This window comes from Carcharodon carcharias, chromosome 27, assembly GCF_017639515.1.
Source record: "Carcharodon carcharias isolate sCarCar2 chromosome 27, sCarCar2.pri, whole genome shotgun sequence".
In the NCBI taxonomy this organism is placed as follows: Eukaryota; Metazoa; Chordata; class Chondrichthyes; order Lamniformes; family Lamnidae; genus Carcharodon; species Carcharodon carcharias.
In genome coordinates this window covers 1,079,737-1,093,977 of record NC_054493.1, presented here as the reverse complement: position 1 = coordinate 1,093,977, position 14,241 = coordinate 1,079,737, and the positions used below count along the sequence as shown (strand labels likewise).

The window sequence follows — 14,241 nt, the reverse complement described above, 5'->3', positions numbered from 1 at the left end:
CTCCCTCCCGCGCTCTCTTTCTCCCTCCGCGCTCTCTTTCTCCCCTCCCGCGCTCTCTTTCTCCCTCCCGCGCTCTCTTTCTCCCTCCCGCTCTCTCTTTCCCCCTCCCGCTCTCTCTTTCCCCCTCCCGCTCTCTCTTTCCCCCTCCCGCTCTCTCTTTCCCCCTCCCGCTCTCTCTTTCCCCCTCCCGCTCTCTCTTTCCCCCTCCCGCGCTCTCTTTCCCCCTCCCGCGCTCTCTTTCCCCCTCCCGCGCTCTCTTTCCCCCTCCCGCGCTCTCTTTCTCCCTCCCGCGCTCTCTTTCTCCCTCCCGCGCTCTCTTTCTCCCTCCCGCGCTCTCTTACTCCCTCCCGCGCTCTCTTTCTCCCTCCCGCGCTCTCTTTCTCCCTCCCGCGCTCTCTTTCTCCCTCCCGCGCTCTCTTTCTCCCTCCCGCGCTCTCTTCCTCCCTCCCGCGCTCTCTTCCTCCCTCCCGCGCTCTCTTCCTCCCTCCCGCGCTCTCTTCCTCCCTCCCGCGCTCTCTTCCTCCCTCCCGCGCTCTCTTCCTCCCTCCCGCTCTGGCGCTCTCTTCCTCCCTCCCGCGCTCTCTTCCTCCCTCCCGCGCTCTCTTCCTCCCTCCCGCTCTGGCGCTCTCTTCCTCCCTCCCGCTCTGGCGCTCTCTTCCTCCCTCCCGCTCTGGCGCTCTCTTCCTCCCTCCCGCTCTGGCGCTCTCTTCCTCCCTCCCGCTCTGGCGCTCTCTTCCTCCCTCCCGCTCTGGCGCTCTCTTCCTCCCTCCCGCTCTGGCGCTCTCTTCCTCCCTCCCGCTCTGGCGCTCTCTTCCTCCCTCCCGCTCTGGCGCTCTCTTCCTCCCTCCCGCTCTGGCGCTCTCTTTTTGTCCTTCTCGCTCACGTTCTTTCTCTCTATTGATGGGTTGCTGTCTTGTTCTCTCTCTCTCTCTCCAGGGCGATGGAGTTGGGACGAGAATGTCTGAAGCTCTGGGGGTGAGTGAACCAATTTGACCCCTTTTCTGATCAGTTTCACTGACAGTCCCTTCCACTGCCCATTCATCAACTCTCTGTTTCACCCTCCAATCAGATACGAGCGAGTGGATGAGATCATCTGGGTGAAGACCAATCAGCTGCAGCGAATCATTCGGACTGGACGCACTGGCCACTGGCTGAATCATGGCAAAGAGCACTGCCTGGTAGGTCACTCCCACCCTCTGTGTCCACTGGCTGAATCATGGCAAAGAGCCCTCTCCGCCAGCCCCGCCCCCTGCCTGCTAGCCCCACCCACCAGCCCTCCACATCACTCCACAGGCCTCGGAGGAGCCCCCCAACTCCTCTCGGGCTCCTCTCCTACCCTAATCCTCCAAACTCATCCTGTCTGTCCACGTGTAGAGTTTCCCAGTCCCTCTATGCGAGTCAGTCTGTAAATTCTGGATGCTCCTTCTGTTACAGGTGGGAGTCAAAGGGAACCCCCAGGGGTTTAACCGAGGCCTGGACTGTGACGTGATTGTAGCAGAGGTCAGTGTGTTCAGATGTGCCTCGGGGCACCCCTCTCTCGCGCGCGCTCTCTCTCTCTCTCGTGCTCTCTCTCTCTCTTTCGTGCTCTCCCTCTCTCTCTCTCGTGCTCTCTCTCTCTCTCTCGTGCTCTCTCTCTCGTGCTCTCTCTCTCTCTCTCTCGTGCTCTCTCTCTCTCTCTCTCGTGCTCTCTCTCTCTCTCTCTCGTGCTCTCTCTCTCTCTCTCTCGTGCTCTCTCTCCCTCTCTCGTGCTCTCTCTCTCTCGTGCTCTCTCTCCCTCTCTCGCCCGCGCTCTCTCTCTCTCTCTCGCCCGCGCTCTCTCTCTCTCTCTCTCGCCCGCGCTCTCTCCCTCTCTCTCGCCCGCGCTCTCTCCCTCTCTCTCGCGCGCGCTCTCTCCCAATCTCTCGCGCGCGCTCTCTCCCTCTCTCTCGCGAGCGCTCTCTCCCTCTCTCTCGCGTGCGCTCTCTCCCTCTCTCTCGCGTGCGCTCTCTCCCTCTCTCTCGCGTGCGCTCTCTCCCTCTCTCTCGCGCGCTCTCTCCCTCTCTCTCGCGCGCTCTCTCCCTCTCTCTCGCGCGCTCTCTCCCTCTCTCTCTCGCGCGCTCTCTCCCTCTCTCTCTCGCGCGCTCTCTCCCTCTCTCTCTCGCGCGCTCTCTCCCTCTCTCTCTCGCGCGCTCTCTCCCTCTCTCTCTCGCGCGCTCTCTCCCTCTCTCTCTCGCGCGCTCTCTCCCTCTCTCGCGCGCTCTCTCCCTCTCTCGCGCGCTCTCTCCCTCTCTCGCGCCCTCTCTCTCTCGCGCCCTCTCTCTCTCGCGCGCTCTCTCTCTCGCGCGCTCTCTCCCTCTCTCTCTCGCGCGCTCTCTCCCTCTCTCTCTCGCGCGCTCTCTCTCTCTCTCTCTCGCCCGCGCTCTCTCCCTCTCTCTCGCCCGCGCTCTCTCCCTCTCTCTCGCCCGCGCTCTCTCCCTCTCTCTCGCGCGCGCTCTCTCCCAATCTCTCGCGCGCGCTCTCTCCCTCTCTCTCGCGAGCGCTCTCTCCCTCTCTCTCGCGTGCGCTCTCTCCCTCTCTCTCGCGTGCGCTCTCTCCCTCTCTCTCGCGTGCGCTCTCTCCCTCTCTCTCGCGTGCGCTCTCTCCCTTTCTCTCGCGCGCTCTCTCCCTCTCTCTCGCGCGCTCTCTCCCTCTCTCTCTCGCACGCTCTCTCCCTCTCTCTCTCGCGCGCTCTCTCCCTCTCTCTCTCGCGCGCTCTCTCCCTCTCTCTCTCGCGCGCTCTCTCCCTCTCTCTCTCGCGCGCTCTCTCCCTCTCTCGCGCGCTCTCTCCCTCTCTCTCTCGCGCCCCTCTCTCTCTCGCGCGCTCCCTCTCTCTCTCGCGCGCTCTCCCTCTCTCTCTCTGCGCGCTCTCTCCCTCGCTCTCTCGCGCGCTCTCTCCCTCTCTCTCTCTCGCGCGCTCTCTCTCTCTCTCTCTCGCGCGCTCTCTCCCTCTCTCTCGCGCGCTCTCTCCCTCTCTCTCTCGCGCGCTCTCTCCCTCTCTCTCTCGCGCGCTCTCTCCCTCTCTCTCTCGCGCGCTCTCTCCCTCTCTCTCTCGCGCGCTCTCTCCCCTCTCTCTCTGCGCGCTCTCTCCCTCTCTCTCTCGCGCGCTCTCTCCCTCTCTCTCTCGCGCGCTCTCTCCCTCTCTCTCTCGCGCGCTCTCTCCCTCTCTCTCTCGCGCGCTCTCTCCCTCTCTCTCTCGCGCGCTCTCTCCCTCTCTCTCTCGCGCGCTCTCTCCCTCTCTCTCTCGCGCGCTCTCTCCCTCTCTCTCTCGCGCGCTCTCTCCCTCTCTCTCTCGCGCGCTCTCTCCTCTCTCTCTCGCGCGCTCTCTCCCTCTCTCTCTCGCGCGCTCTCTCCCTCTCTCTCTCGCGCGCTCTCTCCCTCTCTCTCTCGCGCGCTCTCTCCCTCTCTCTCTCGCGCGCTCTCTCCCTCTCTCTCTCGCGCGCTCTCTCCCTCTCTCTCTCGCGCGCTCTCTCCCTCTCTCTCTCGCGCGCTCTCTCCCTCTCTCTCTCGCGCGCTCTCTCCCTCTCTCTCTCGCGCGCTCTCTCCCTCTCTCGCGCGCTCTCTCCCTCTCTCGCGCGCTCTCTCCCTCTCTCGCGCGCTCTCTCCCTCTCTCGCGCCCTCTCTCTCTCGCGCCCTCTCTCTCTCGCGCGCTCTCTCTCTCGCGCGCTCTCTCCCTCTCTCTCTCGCGCGCTCTCTCCCTCTCTCTCTCGCGCGCTCTCTCTCTCTCTCTCTCGCCCGCGCTCTCTCCCTCTCTCTCGCCCGCGCTCTCTCCCTCTCTCTCGCCCGCGCTCTCTCCCTCTCTCTCGCGCGCGCTCTCTCCCAATCTCTCGCGCGCGCTCTCTCCCTCTCTCTCGCGAGCGCTCTCTCCCTCTCTCTCGCGTGCGCTCTCTCCCTCTCTCTCGCGTGCGCTCTCTCCCTCTCTCTCGCGTGCGCTCTCTCCCTCTCTCTCGCGTGCGCTCTCTCCCTTTCTCTCGCGCGCTCTCTCCCTCTCTCTCGCGCGCTCTCTCCCTCTCTCTCTCGCACGCTCTCTCCCTCTCTCTCTCGCGCGCTCTCTCCCTCTCTCTCTCGCGCGCTCTCTCCCTCTCTCTCTCGCGCGCTCTCTCCCTCTCTCTCTCGCGCGCTCTCTCCCTCTCTCGCGCGCTCTCTCCCTCTCTCTCTCGCGCCCTCTCTCTCTCGCGCGCTCCCTCTCTCTCTCGCGCGCTCTCCCTCTCTCTCTCGCGCGCTCTCTCCCTCTCTCTCTCGCGCGCTCTCTCCCTCTCTCTCTCGCGCGCTCTCTCTCTCTCTCTCTCGCGCGCTCTCTCCCTCTCTCTCGCGCGCTCTCTCCCTCTCTCTCTCGCGCGCTCTCTCCCTCTCTCTCTCGCGCGCTCTCTCCCTCTCTCTCTCGCGCGCTCTCTCCCTCTCTCTCTCGCGCGCTCTCTCCCTCTCTCTCTCGCGCGCTCTCTCCCTCTCTCTCTCGCGCGCTCTCTCCCTCTCTCTCTCGCGCGCTCTCTCCCTCTCTCTCTCGCGCGCTCCTCTCCCTCTCTCTCTCGCGCGCTCTCTCCCTCTCTCTCTCGCGCGCTCTCTCCCTCTCTCTCTCGCGCGCTCTCTCCCTCTCTCTCTCGCGCGCTCTCTCACTCTCTCTCTCGCGCGCTCTCTCCCTCTCTCTCTCGCCGCGCTCTCTCCCTCTCTCTCTCGCGCGCCTCTCTCCCTCTCTCTCTCGCGCGCTCTCTCCCCTCTCTCTCTCGCCGCGCTCTCTCCCTCTCTCTCTCGCGCGCTCTCCTCCCTCTCTCTGCGCGCTCTCTCCCTCTCTCTCGCGCGCTCTCTCCCCTCTCTCTCTCGCGCGCTCTCTCCTCTCTCCTCTCGCGCGCTATCTCCCCTCTCTCTCTCGCGCGCTCTCTCCCTCTCTCTCTCGCGCGCTCTCTCCCTCTCTCTCTCGCGCGCTCTCTCCCTCTCTCTCTCGCGCGCTCTCTCCCTCTCTCTCTCGCGCGCTCTCTCCCTCTCTCTCTCGCGCGCTCTCTCCCTCTCTCTCTCGCGCGCTCTCTCCCTCTCTCTCTCGCGCGCCTCTCTCCCTCCCTCTCTCGCGCGCTCTCTCCCTCTCTCTCTCGCGCGCTCTCTCCCTCTCTCTCTCGCGCGCTCTCCCCTCTCTCTCTCGCGCTCTCTCCCTCCCTCTCCTCGCGCGCTCTCTCCCTCCTCTCTCTCGCGCGCTCTCTCCTCTCTCTCTCGCGCGCTCTCTCCCTCTCTCTCTCGCGCGCTCTCTCCCTCTCTCTCTCGCGCGCTCTCTCCTCCTCTCTCTCGCGCGCTCTCTCCCGCCCCCTCTCTCTCTCGCGCGCTCTCTCCCTCTCTCTCTCGCCGCGCTCTCTCCCTCTCTCTCTCGCGCGCTCTCTCCCTCTCTCTCTCGCGCGCTCTCTCCCTCTCTCTCTCGCGCGCTCTCTCCCTCTCTCTCTCGCGCGCTCTCTCCCTCTCTCTCTCGCGCGCTCTCTCCCTCTCTCTCTCGCGCGCTCTCTCCCTCCCTCTCTCGCGCTCTGTCTCTATCCCTCTCTCTCTCCCTCTCTTGCACTCTCTCGCTCTCTCGCGCGCTCTCTCCTTCTCTCTTGCACTCTCTCGCGCGCTCTCTCCCTCCCTCTCGCGCGCTCTCTCCCTCCCTCTCGCGCGCTCTCTCCCTCCCTCTCGCGCGCTCTCTCCCTCCCTCTCGCGCGCTCTCTTCCCTCCCTCTCGCGCGCTCTCTCCCTCCCTCTCGCGCGCTCTCTCCCTCCCTCTCGCGCGCTCTCTCCCTCCCTCTCGCGCGCTCTCTCCCTCCCTCTCGCGCGCTCTCTCCCTCCCTCTCGCGCGCTCTCTCCCTCCCTCTCGCGCGCTCTCTCCCTCCCTCTCGCGCGCTCTCTCCCTCCCTCTCGCGCGCTCTCTCCCTCCCTCTCGCGCGCTCTCTCTCCTCCTCTCGCGCGCTCTCTCCCTCCCTCTCGCGCGCTCTCTCCCTCCCTCTCGCGCGCTCTCTCCCTCCCTCTCGCGCGCTCTCTCCCTCCCTCTCGCGCGCTCTCTCCCCTCCCTCTCGCGCGCTCTCTCCCTCCCTCTCGCGCGCTCTCTCCCCTCCCTCTCGCGCGCTCTCTCCCTCCCTCTCGCGCGCTCTCTCCCTCCCTCTCGCGCGCTCTCTCCCTCCCTCTCGCGCGCTCTCTCCCTCCCTCTCGCGCGCTCTCTCCCTCCCTCTCGCGCGCTCTCTCCCTCCCTCTCGCGCGCTCTCTCCCTCCCTCTCGCGCGCTCTCTCCCTCCCTCTCGCGCGCTCTCTCCCTCCCTCTCGCGCGCTCTCTCCCTCCCTCTCGCGCGCTCTCTCCCTCCCTCTCGCTGCGCTCTCTCCCTCCCTCTCGCGCGCTCTCTCCCTCCCTCTCGCGCGCTCTCTCCCTCCCTCTCGCGCGCTCTCTCCCTCCCTCTCGCGCGCTCTCTCCCTCCCTCTCGCGCGCTCTCTCCCTCCCTCTCGCGCGCTCTCTCCCTCCCTCTCGCGCGCTCTCTCCCTCCCTCCTCTCGCGCGCTCTCTCCCTCCCTCTCGCGCGCTCTCTCCCTCCCTCTCGCGCGCTCTCTCCCTCCCTCTCGCGCGCTCTCTCCCTCCCTCTCGCGCGCTCTCTCCCTCCCTCTCGCGCGCTCTCTCCCTCCCTCTCGCGCGCTCTCTCCCTCCCTCTCGCGCGCTCTCTCCCTCCCTCTCGCGCGCTCTCTCCCTCCCTCTCGCGCGCTCTCTCCCTCCCTCTCGCGCGCTCTCTCCCTCCCTCTCGCGCGCTCTCTCCCTCCCTCTCGCGCGCTCTCTCCCTCCCTCTCGCGCGCTCTCTCCCTCCCTCTCGCGCGCTCTCTCCCTCCCTCTCGCGCGCTCTCTCCCTCCCTCTCGCGCGCTCTCTCCCTCCCTCTCGCGCGCTCTCTCCCTCCCTCTGCAGCTGCGAGTGACCGGGTTCTGTAGGGTTTCTGGGAGGTGATGCCCCCCCCGGCGCTGTCGATGCGGACGTGGCCGTGCACGGCTCGGTGCAGAGGGGGTTGGGGCGCGAGGGGAACCCTCCAGGCAGACGCCCTGGCTGTACACCTCGTCCCCGTGAATCGCTGACCTTTGCCTCCCTCCCTCTCTCCGCAGGTTCGATCGACCAGCCACAAACCCGACGAAATTTACGGAATGATCGAACGGCTCTCGCCTGGAACCCGGAAAATCGAACTGTTCGGGAGACCCCACAACGTCCAACCCAACTGGTTAGAGACCGTCAATCTGTATCTAACCCCGTGCTGTACCTGTCCTGGGAGTGTTTGATGGGGACAGTGTAGAGGGAGATGGACTCTGTATCTAACCCCGTGCTGTACCTGTCCTGGGAGTGTTTGATGGGGACGGTGTAGAGGGAGATTTACTCTGTATCTAACCCCGTGCTGTACCTGTCCTGGGAGTGTTTGATGGGGACGGTGTAGAGGGAAATTTACTCTGTATCTAACCCCGTGCTGTACCTGTCCTGGGAGTGTTTGATGGGGACAGTGTAGAGGTAGCTTTACTCTGTATCTAACCCCGTGCTGTACCTGTCCTGGGAGTGTTTGATGGGGACAGTGTAGAGGGAGATTTACTCTGTATCTTACCCCGTGCTGTACCTGTCCTGGGAGTGTTTGATGGGGACGGTGTAGAGGGAGACTGGTCTGACCTTGCATCTAATTGTGGTCTCTCTCTCTCTCTCTCTCTCTCGCTGTTTCAGGATCACACTCGGGAATCAGTTGGATGGGATTCACTTACTTGATCCGGATGTCGTAGCTCGCTTTAAGAAAGGTTATCCAAATGGAGTCATCACCAAGTTGAAGAATGTGTGAGAGCTATCGAGAGAAGCATCAGGAGAAGCGAAGTCCCTCCCCCCGATCTCCCTTTCACCCTCCACCCCCACCTCTCCCTCACCCCCTCCCCCCTCTGTTGGCATGGGCTGTACACTGTCTGGGATTACACGCACACACACTGACGATGGGGGGAGTGGGGACTGTGTAAATATTCTGCTGTTGTCTTCGCTCAGGGCTGCATATTTCGATCTGTATCTGCTTCAGGCAGGACACTGGCCTGTGATTAAATCCCAGTCACCTCCTGTGTTCCTCTGTATTTCAGTCTCTCCATCATCCATCACACAGTACAGCCTCTCCGACAGTGCGGCTCTCCCTCGGCGCTGACCCTCCGACGGTGCGGCTCTCCCTCGGCGCTGACCCTCCGACGGTGCGGCTCTCCCTCGGCGCTGACCCTCCGACGGTGCGGCTCTCCCTCGGCGCTGACCCCCCGACGGTGCGGCTCTCCCTCGGCGCTGACCCCCCGACGGTGCGGCTCTCCCTCGGCGCTGACCCTCCGACGGTGCGGCTCTCCCTCGGCGCTGACCCTCCGACGGTGCGGCTCTCCCTCGGCGCTGACCCTCCGACGGTGCGGCTCTCCCTCGGCGCTGACCCCCCGACGGTGCGGCTCTCCCTCGGCGCAGACCCCCCGACGGTGCGGCTCTCCCTCGGCGCTGACCCTCCGACAGTGCGGCTCTCCCTCGGCGCTGACCCTCCGACAGTTCAGGAAACCCTTCCTCTGCCCTCTTACCTGATATTTCACTTCCCCAAAGTACAGGCAGTGTCCGTGATGCCATTGGCACTCGATGCTGTCACACTGAAGCGAGGATTCAGAACCTCTTTGTCAAACCGGTCGCTCTTTCCCACAGAGACAGGCAAACCTCATGTCCCTCTAGTCTTTGCACTTGCAGCTAAGGGGGATAGCTTTTACTCGTCCTCCTTATCCAAACCCGTCCCAATCGCACCCACCAACAGCGCTGCCCAAACCCACCACCGCTACCATCTAGAAGGACGAGGGCAGCAGACACATGGGGAACACCCACCACCTGGAAGTTCCCCTCCGAGCCCCTCACCATCCCAACTTGGAAATATATTGGCCATTCCTTCACTGTCACTGGGTCAAAATCCTGGAAATCCCTCCCTAACAGCGCCGTGGGTGTACCTACACCACAGGGACAAAATCCTGGAACTCCCTCCCTAACAGCACTGTGGGTGTACCTACACCACACGGACAAAATCCTGGAACTCCCTCCCTAACAGCACTGTGGGTGTACCTACACAACACGGACAAAATCCTGGAACTCCCTCCCTAACAGCGCTGTGGGTGTACCTACACCACAGGGACAAAATCCTGGAACTCCCTCCCTAACAGCGCTGTGGGTGTACCTACACCACACGGACAAAATCCTGGAACTCCCTCCCTAACAGCGCTGTGGGTGTACCTACACCACAGGGACAAAATCCTGGAACTCCCTCCCTAACAGCGCTGTGGGTGTACCTACACCACAGGGACAAAATCCTGGACCTCCCTCCCTAACAGCGCCATGGGTGTACCTACACCACAGGGACAAAATCCTGGAACTCCCTCCCTAACAGCGCCATGGGTGTACCTACACCACAGGGGACAAAATCCTGGCACTCCCTCCCTAACAGCGCTGTGGGTGTACCTACACCACAGGGACAAAATCCTGGACCTCCCTCCCTAACAGCGCCATGGGTGTACCTACACCACAGGGACAAAATCCTGGAACTCCCTTGCTAACAGCGCCGTGGGTGTACCTACACCACAGGGACAAAATCCTGGAACTCTGTCCCTAACAGCGCTGTGGGTGTACCTACACCACAGGGACAAAATCCTGGAACTCCCTCCCTAACAGCACTGTGGGTGTACCTACACCACAGGGACAAAATCCTGGAACTCCCTCCCTAACAGCACCGTGGGTGTACCTACACCACAGGGACAAAATCCTGGAACTCCCTCCCTAACAGCGCTGTGGGTGTACCTACACCACAGGGACAAAATCCTGGAACTCCCTCCCTAACAGCGCTGTGGGTGTACCTACACCACAGGGACAAAATCCTGGATCTCTGTCCCTAACAGCGCTGTGGGTGTACCTACACCACAGGGACAAAATCCTGGAAGTCCCTCCCTAACAGCACTGTGGGTGTACCTACACCACAGGGACAAAATCCTGGAACTCCCTCCCTAACAGCGCTGTGGGTGTACCTACACCACGGGGACAAAATCCTGGAACTCCCTCCCTAACAGCGCTGTGGGTGTACCTACACCACAGGGACAAAATCCTGGCACTCCCTCCCTAACAGCGCCATGGGTGTACCTACACCACAGGGGACAAAATCCTGGAACTCCCTCCCTAACAGCGCCGTGGGTGTACCTACACCACAGGGACTGCAGCGGCTCAAGAAGGCAGCTCACCCACCACCTTCTCAAGGGGGCAATTAGGGATGGGCAATAAACGCTGGGTCCGGCCAGCGATGCCCACATCTCGTGATTGAATTTTTAAAAAAATCTCTATCCCTCATCATCCCAAGCAACTCTGTTTCCAGCTGCCTTACCTTCCACCTCATTGGGAGTCGGCCTAGACTGTATCTTAAGCATCTCTGCCTTGACAATTTCCCATTGCCCCATTATGGTTTTCAATGGTAGTTTCCGCTTTTGTTTTCGCCAAGCTGGGTCTGTTTGCGCTCCCATTGAAATGACCCCTCTACCAATTTGGACACTTCTACTTTAGATTGTTCTTTGGTCCTGCTCCATTACTGATTTCACCCGCTTATGATGTTATGATCACTCTTACCCAAGTGCTCCCCCTCCCCACAGACACACAGTCCTCGTGGCCCAGCATCTGATGCGCCAATGCCTCCTTTCTGGTTGGATCAAGAACATACTGGTCATGGTGATTATCCTCAACGTGTTGCAGAAATTCAGCCCCCCTGTCTCATCCTTTAATGCCCTCTCATGAAGTCCTTTGCACCTATTCTACTGACTCTATCCTTATGGAAAGGGAGACCGGAACTGTGCACAGTGCTCCAAGTGTGGGTCTAACCGAGGGGGATACAGAGACCGGAACTGTGCACGGTGCTCCGAGTGTGGTCTAACCCGGGGGATACAGAGACCGGAACTGTGCACGGTGCTCCGAGTGTGGTCTAACCGAGGGGGGATACGGAGACCGGAACTGTGCACGGTGCTCCGAGTGTGGTCTAACCGAGGGGGGATACGGAGACCGGAACTGTGCACGGTGCTCCGAGTGTGGTCTAATCGAGGGGGGATACGGAGACCGGAACTGTGCACGGTGCTCCGAGTGCGGTCTAACCCAGGGGATACGGAGACCGGAACTGTGCACGGTGCTCCGAGTGTGGTCTAACCGAGGGGGATACGGAGACCGGAACTGTGCACGGTGCTCCGAGTGTGGTCTAACCGAGGGGGGATACGGAGACCGGAACTGTGCACGGTGCTCCCGGTGTGATCTAACCGAGGGGGGGATACGGAGACCGGAACTGTGCCCCTCTTCCCACCTGCATCGGTCCCGTCACCCTGCACCTTCTCTCCCCCCACCCACACCCCCACCCCCACCGCAATTATTTCTCCGACTGCGCCCCCTCCCAATCTTCCCCGCTTACTGAGCCGCCGCTTCCCTCTTTCCCCAGGGCCTCTACCGGTCCTGTTCCCAGCCGGAATACCGGGTTCGATCCAGGGATTTCGGGAACCCCCCCCCCCCACCATGAGAGAGAGAGAGAGAGGGGGGGGTGGGTGGGTGTGTTTGTGTTCAGAGGGGAGAGGAGGTTCACCGGAACGCTCCCGGGACTTTCATTCTCCCGGAGAGCCCCCCTCGGAGCAGGCGGGGGTGAATTGGGGGTGAAGTGGGGGTGGGGGGGTGGGTCGTCGGTTGGTTGGGGGGAGGGTGGGGTGGTGGGGAGAAGATTATGAATTATGGGTTCACTGGCTTTGCGCAGCTTCACTGATCGTCCACTGGCTCAACGGGGGCAGGGGGCAGGAAGGATGTTCCCACCCTCCTTCTAGCCCCCACCACTGCCCCACGACTCTTCCCCCCCCCACCCCCACCCCCACCCCACCCAAACCGTCCAGCGGAGCCTAGTCCGCGGTGGGGCACAGTCTGGGGACAAGGTGGGTTTAGGATGGAGACGAGGAGACATCCCCTCAACCCCGAGGCTGGTGGACGTGTGGAATCCCCTTGCCCGTTGGTAAGGGAGTGGTGGGGTTGGGGTTGGGGTTGGGGTTGGTGCTTGGGTTGGGTTGGGGGGGTGGTGGTGGTGGTCTAAGGAGGGTCAGTAACTGAGCAAGTCCCAAGACCGGGAGCGATCGATTCCTACGCGTTAACAATATCCGGGGGAAGACAGAAACGTAGGGAGCAGGAGGAGGCCATTCAGCCCCTCTAGGCTGCTCGATAAGATCCTGGCTGATCTGTTTTGTGTTTCCAGTTCCACGTTCCCACCTACACCCCCCCCCCCCCCCCAATAACCTTCGATCCCCTTATGCCTCACTGGAAATCTCTCTACCTCGGCCTTAAGTATATCCACCGACTGCCCCCCCCACCCCCCATCCCCGTCTCCATCATCGCCTTCTGAAGCGGAGAGTTCCAAACTCGCACAACCCTCGGAGAGAGAAAACATTCTCCTCATCTCTGTCCTAAAAGGGCCACACTCGAATTTTAAAAGTGTCCCCTCGTTCTGGACTCTCCCACCGGAGGGAACACCCTCTCTACGTCCACCTTGTCGAGACTGTTCAGGGTCTTGTAAACTTCAATCCAATCAACGCCCCCCCCCCCCCCACCCCCTCACTCTTCTAAACTCCGGTGGAAACAAGCCCAGTCTGTCCGACCCTTTCCTCATCCGACAGCCCACTCATTCCAGGCATCAATCGAGTGAACCACCTCCCTCTGAACCACCTCCAACGTATTAACAACCTTCCTCAAATAAGGAGACCAAAACCGCGCAAAGTATTCGAGATAAATCTCACCCAACGCCCCGTATAACTGAAGCATAACGTGTTCAACCCCTCTTGTAATAAAGGATAGCGTTCCCTTAGCCTTCGTAATGACCTGCTGTACCTGTACACTAACCTTCTGTGATTCATGCACTAGGACACCCAGATCCCTCTGTGTCTCAGAGCTCTGCAATCTCTCACCATTTAGATAAGACACTTCATACTAACCTTCTGTGATTCATGCACTAGGACACCCAGATCCCTCTGTGTCTCAGAGCTCTGCAATCTCTCACCATTTAGATAATACACTTCATACTAACCTTCTGTGATTCATGCACTAGGACACCCAGATCCCTCTGCACCTCAGAGCTCTGCAATCTCTCACCATTTAGATAACACACTTCATACTAACCTTCTGTGATTCATGCACTAGGACACCCAGATCCCTCTGTACCTCAGAGCTCTGCAATCTCTCACCATTTAGATAATACACTTCATACTAACCTTCTGTGATTCATGCACTAGGACACCCAGATCCCTCTGCGTCTCAGAGCTCTGCAATCTCTCACCATTTAGATAATACACTTCATACTAACCTTCTGTGATTCATGCACTAGGACACCCAGATCCCTCCGTGTCTCAGAGCTCTGCAATCTCTCACCATTTAGATAATACACTTCATACTAACCTTCTGTGATTCATGCACTAGGACACCCAGATCCCTCTGTACCTCAGAGCTCTGCAATCTCTCACCATTTAGATAATACACTTCATACTAACCTTCTGTGATTCATGCACTAGGACACCCAGATCCCTCTGCGTCTCAGAGCTCTGCAATCTCTCACCATTTAGATAATACACTTCATACTAACCTTCTGTGATTCATGCACTAGGACACCCAGATCCCTCTGCGTCTCAGAGCTCTGCAATCTCTCACCATTTAGATAATACACTTCATACTAACCTGTGATTCATGCACTAGAAATATAGAAACTAGGAGCAGGAGGAGGCCATTCAGCCCCTCGAGCCTACCCCACCACTCGACACGATCGTGGCTGATCTCATTTCGGCCAATTTCCTGCCCTCTTCCCCCATAACCTTTCACCCCCCCCCCCCCACTGTTACCAGTTAAAACTCTGTCCATCTCCTCCTTAAATTTATTCAGGTTCCCGGCATCCACTGCTCTCTGAGGTAGAGAATCCCACAGACTCACCACCCTTCGAGAGAAGTCATTCCTCCTCGTCTCTGATTTAAATCTACCCCCGCCTTCAGCCTAAAACTATGGCCCCTCGTTCTAGAATCCCCCACAAGGGGGTACACCCACTCCACGTCTACTTTGTCTGTCCCCTTTAGCACCTTATAGACCTCAATTAGATCCCCTCTCATCCATCTAAACTCTAGCGAGCGTAGACCTAAACTGCTCAATCTCTCCTCGTAACACAAGCCCCCCCATCTCTGGAATCAATCTAGTGACC

The 14,241-nt window shown here is 60.8% G+C and overlaps 1 protein-coding gene across 1 annotated transcript; it reads left to right on the top strand.

Annotated features, from left to right (window-relative positions):
- The first annotated feature begins 912 nt into the window (after positions 1–912).
- Positions 913–8,069, top strand: mettl3 (methyltransferase like 3). The gene is made up of 5 exons (XM_041175986.1): positions 913–975; positions 1,070–1,178; positions 1,435–1,500; positions 7,097–7,209; positions 7,695–8,069. Exons 1-5 carry the CDS (start codon positions 941–943, stop codon positions 7,804–7,806), a joined length of 435 nt encoding a protein of 144 aa, XP_041031920.1. The 5' UTR covers positions 913–940; the 3' UTR covers positions 7,807–8,069.
- The last annotated feature ends 6,172 nt before the right edge of the window (positions 8,070–14,241 follow it).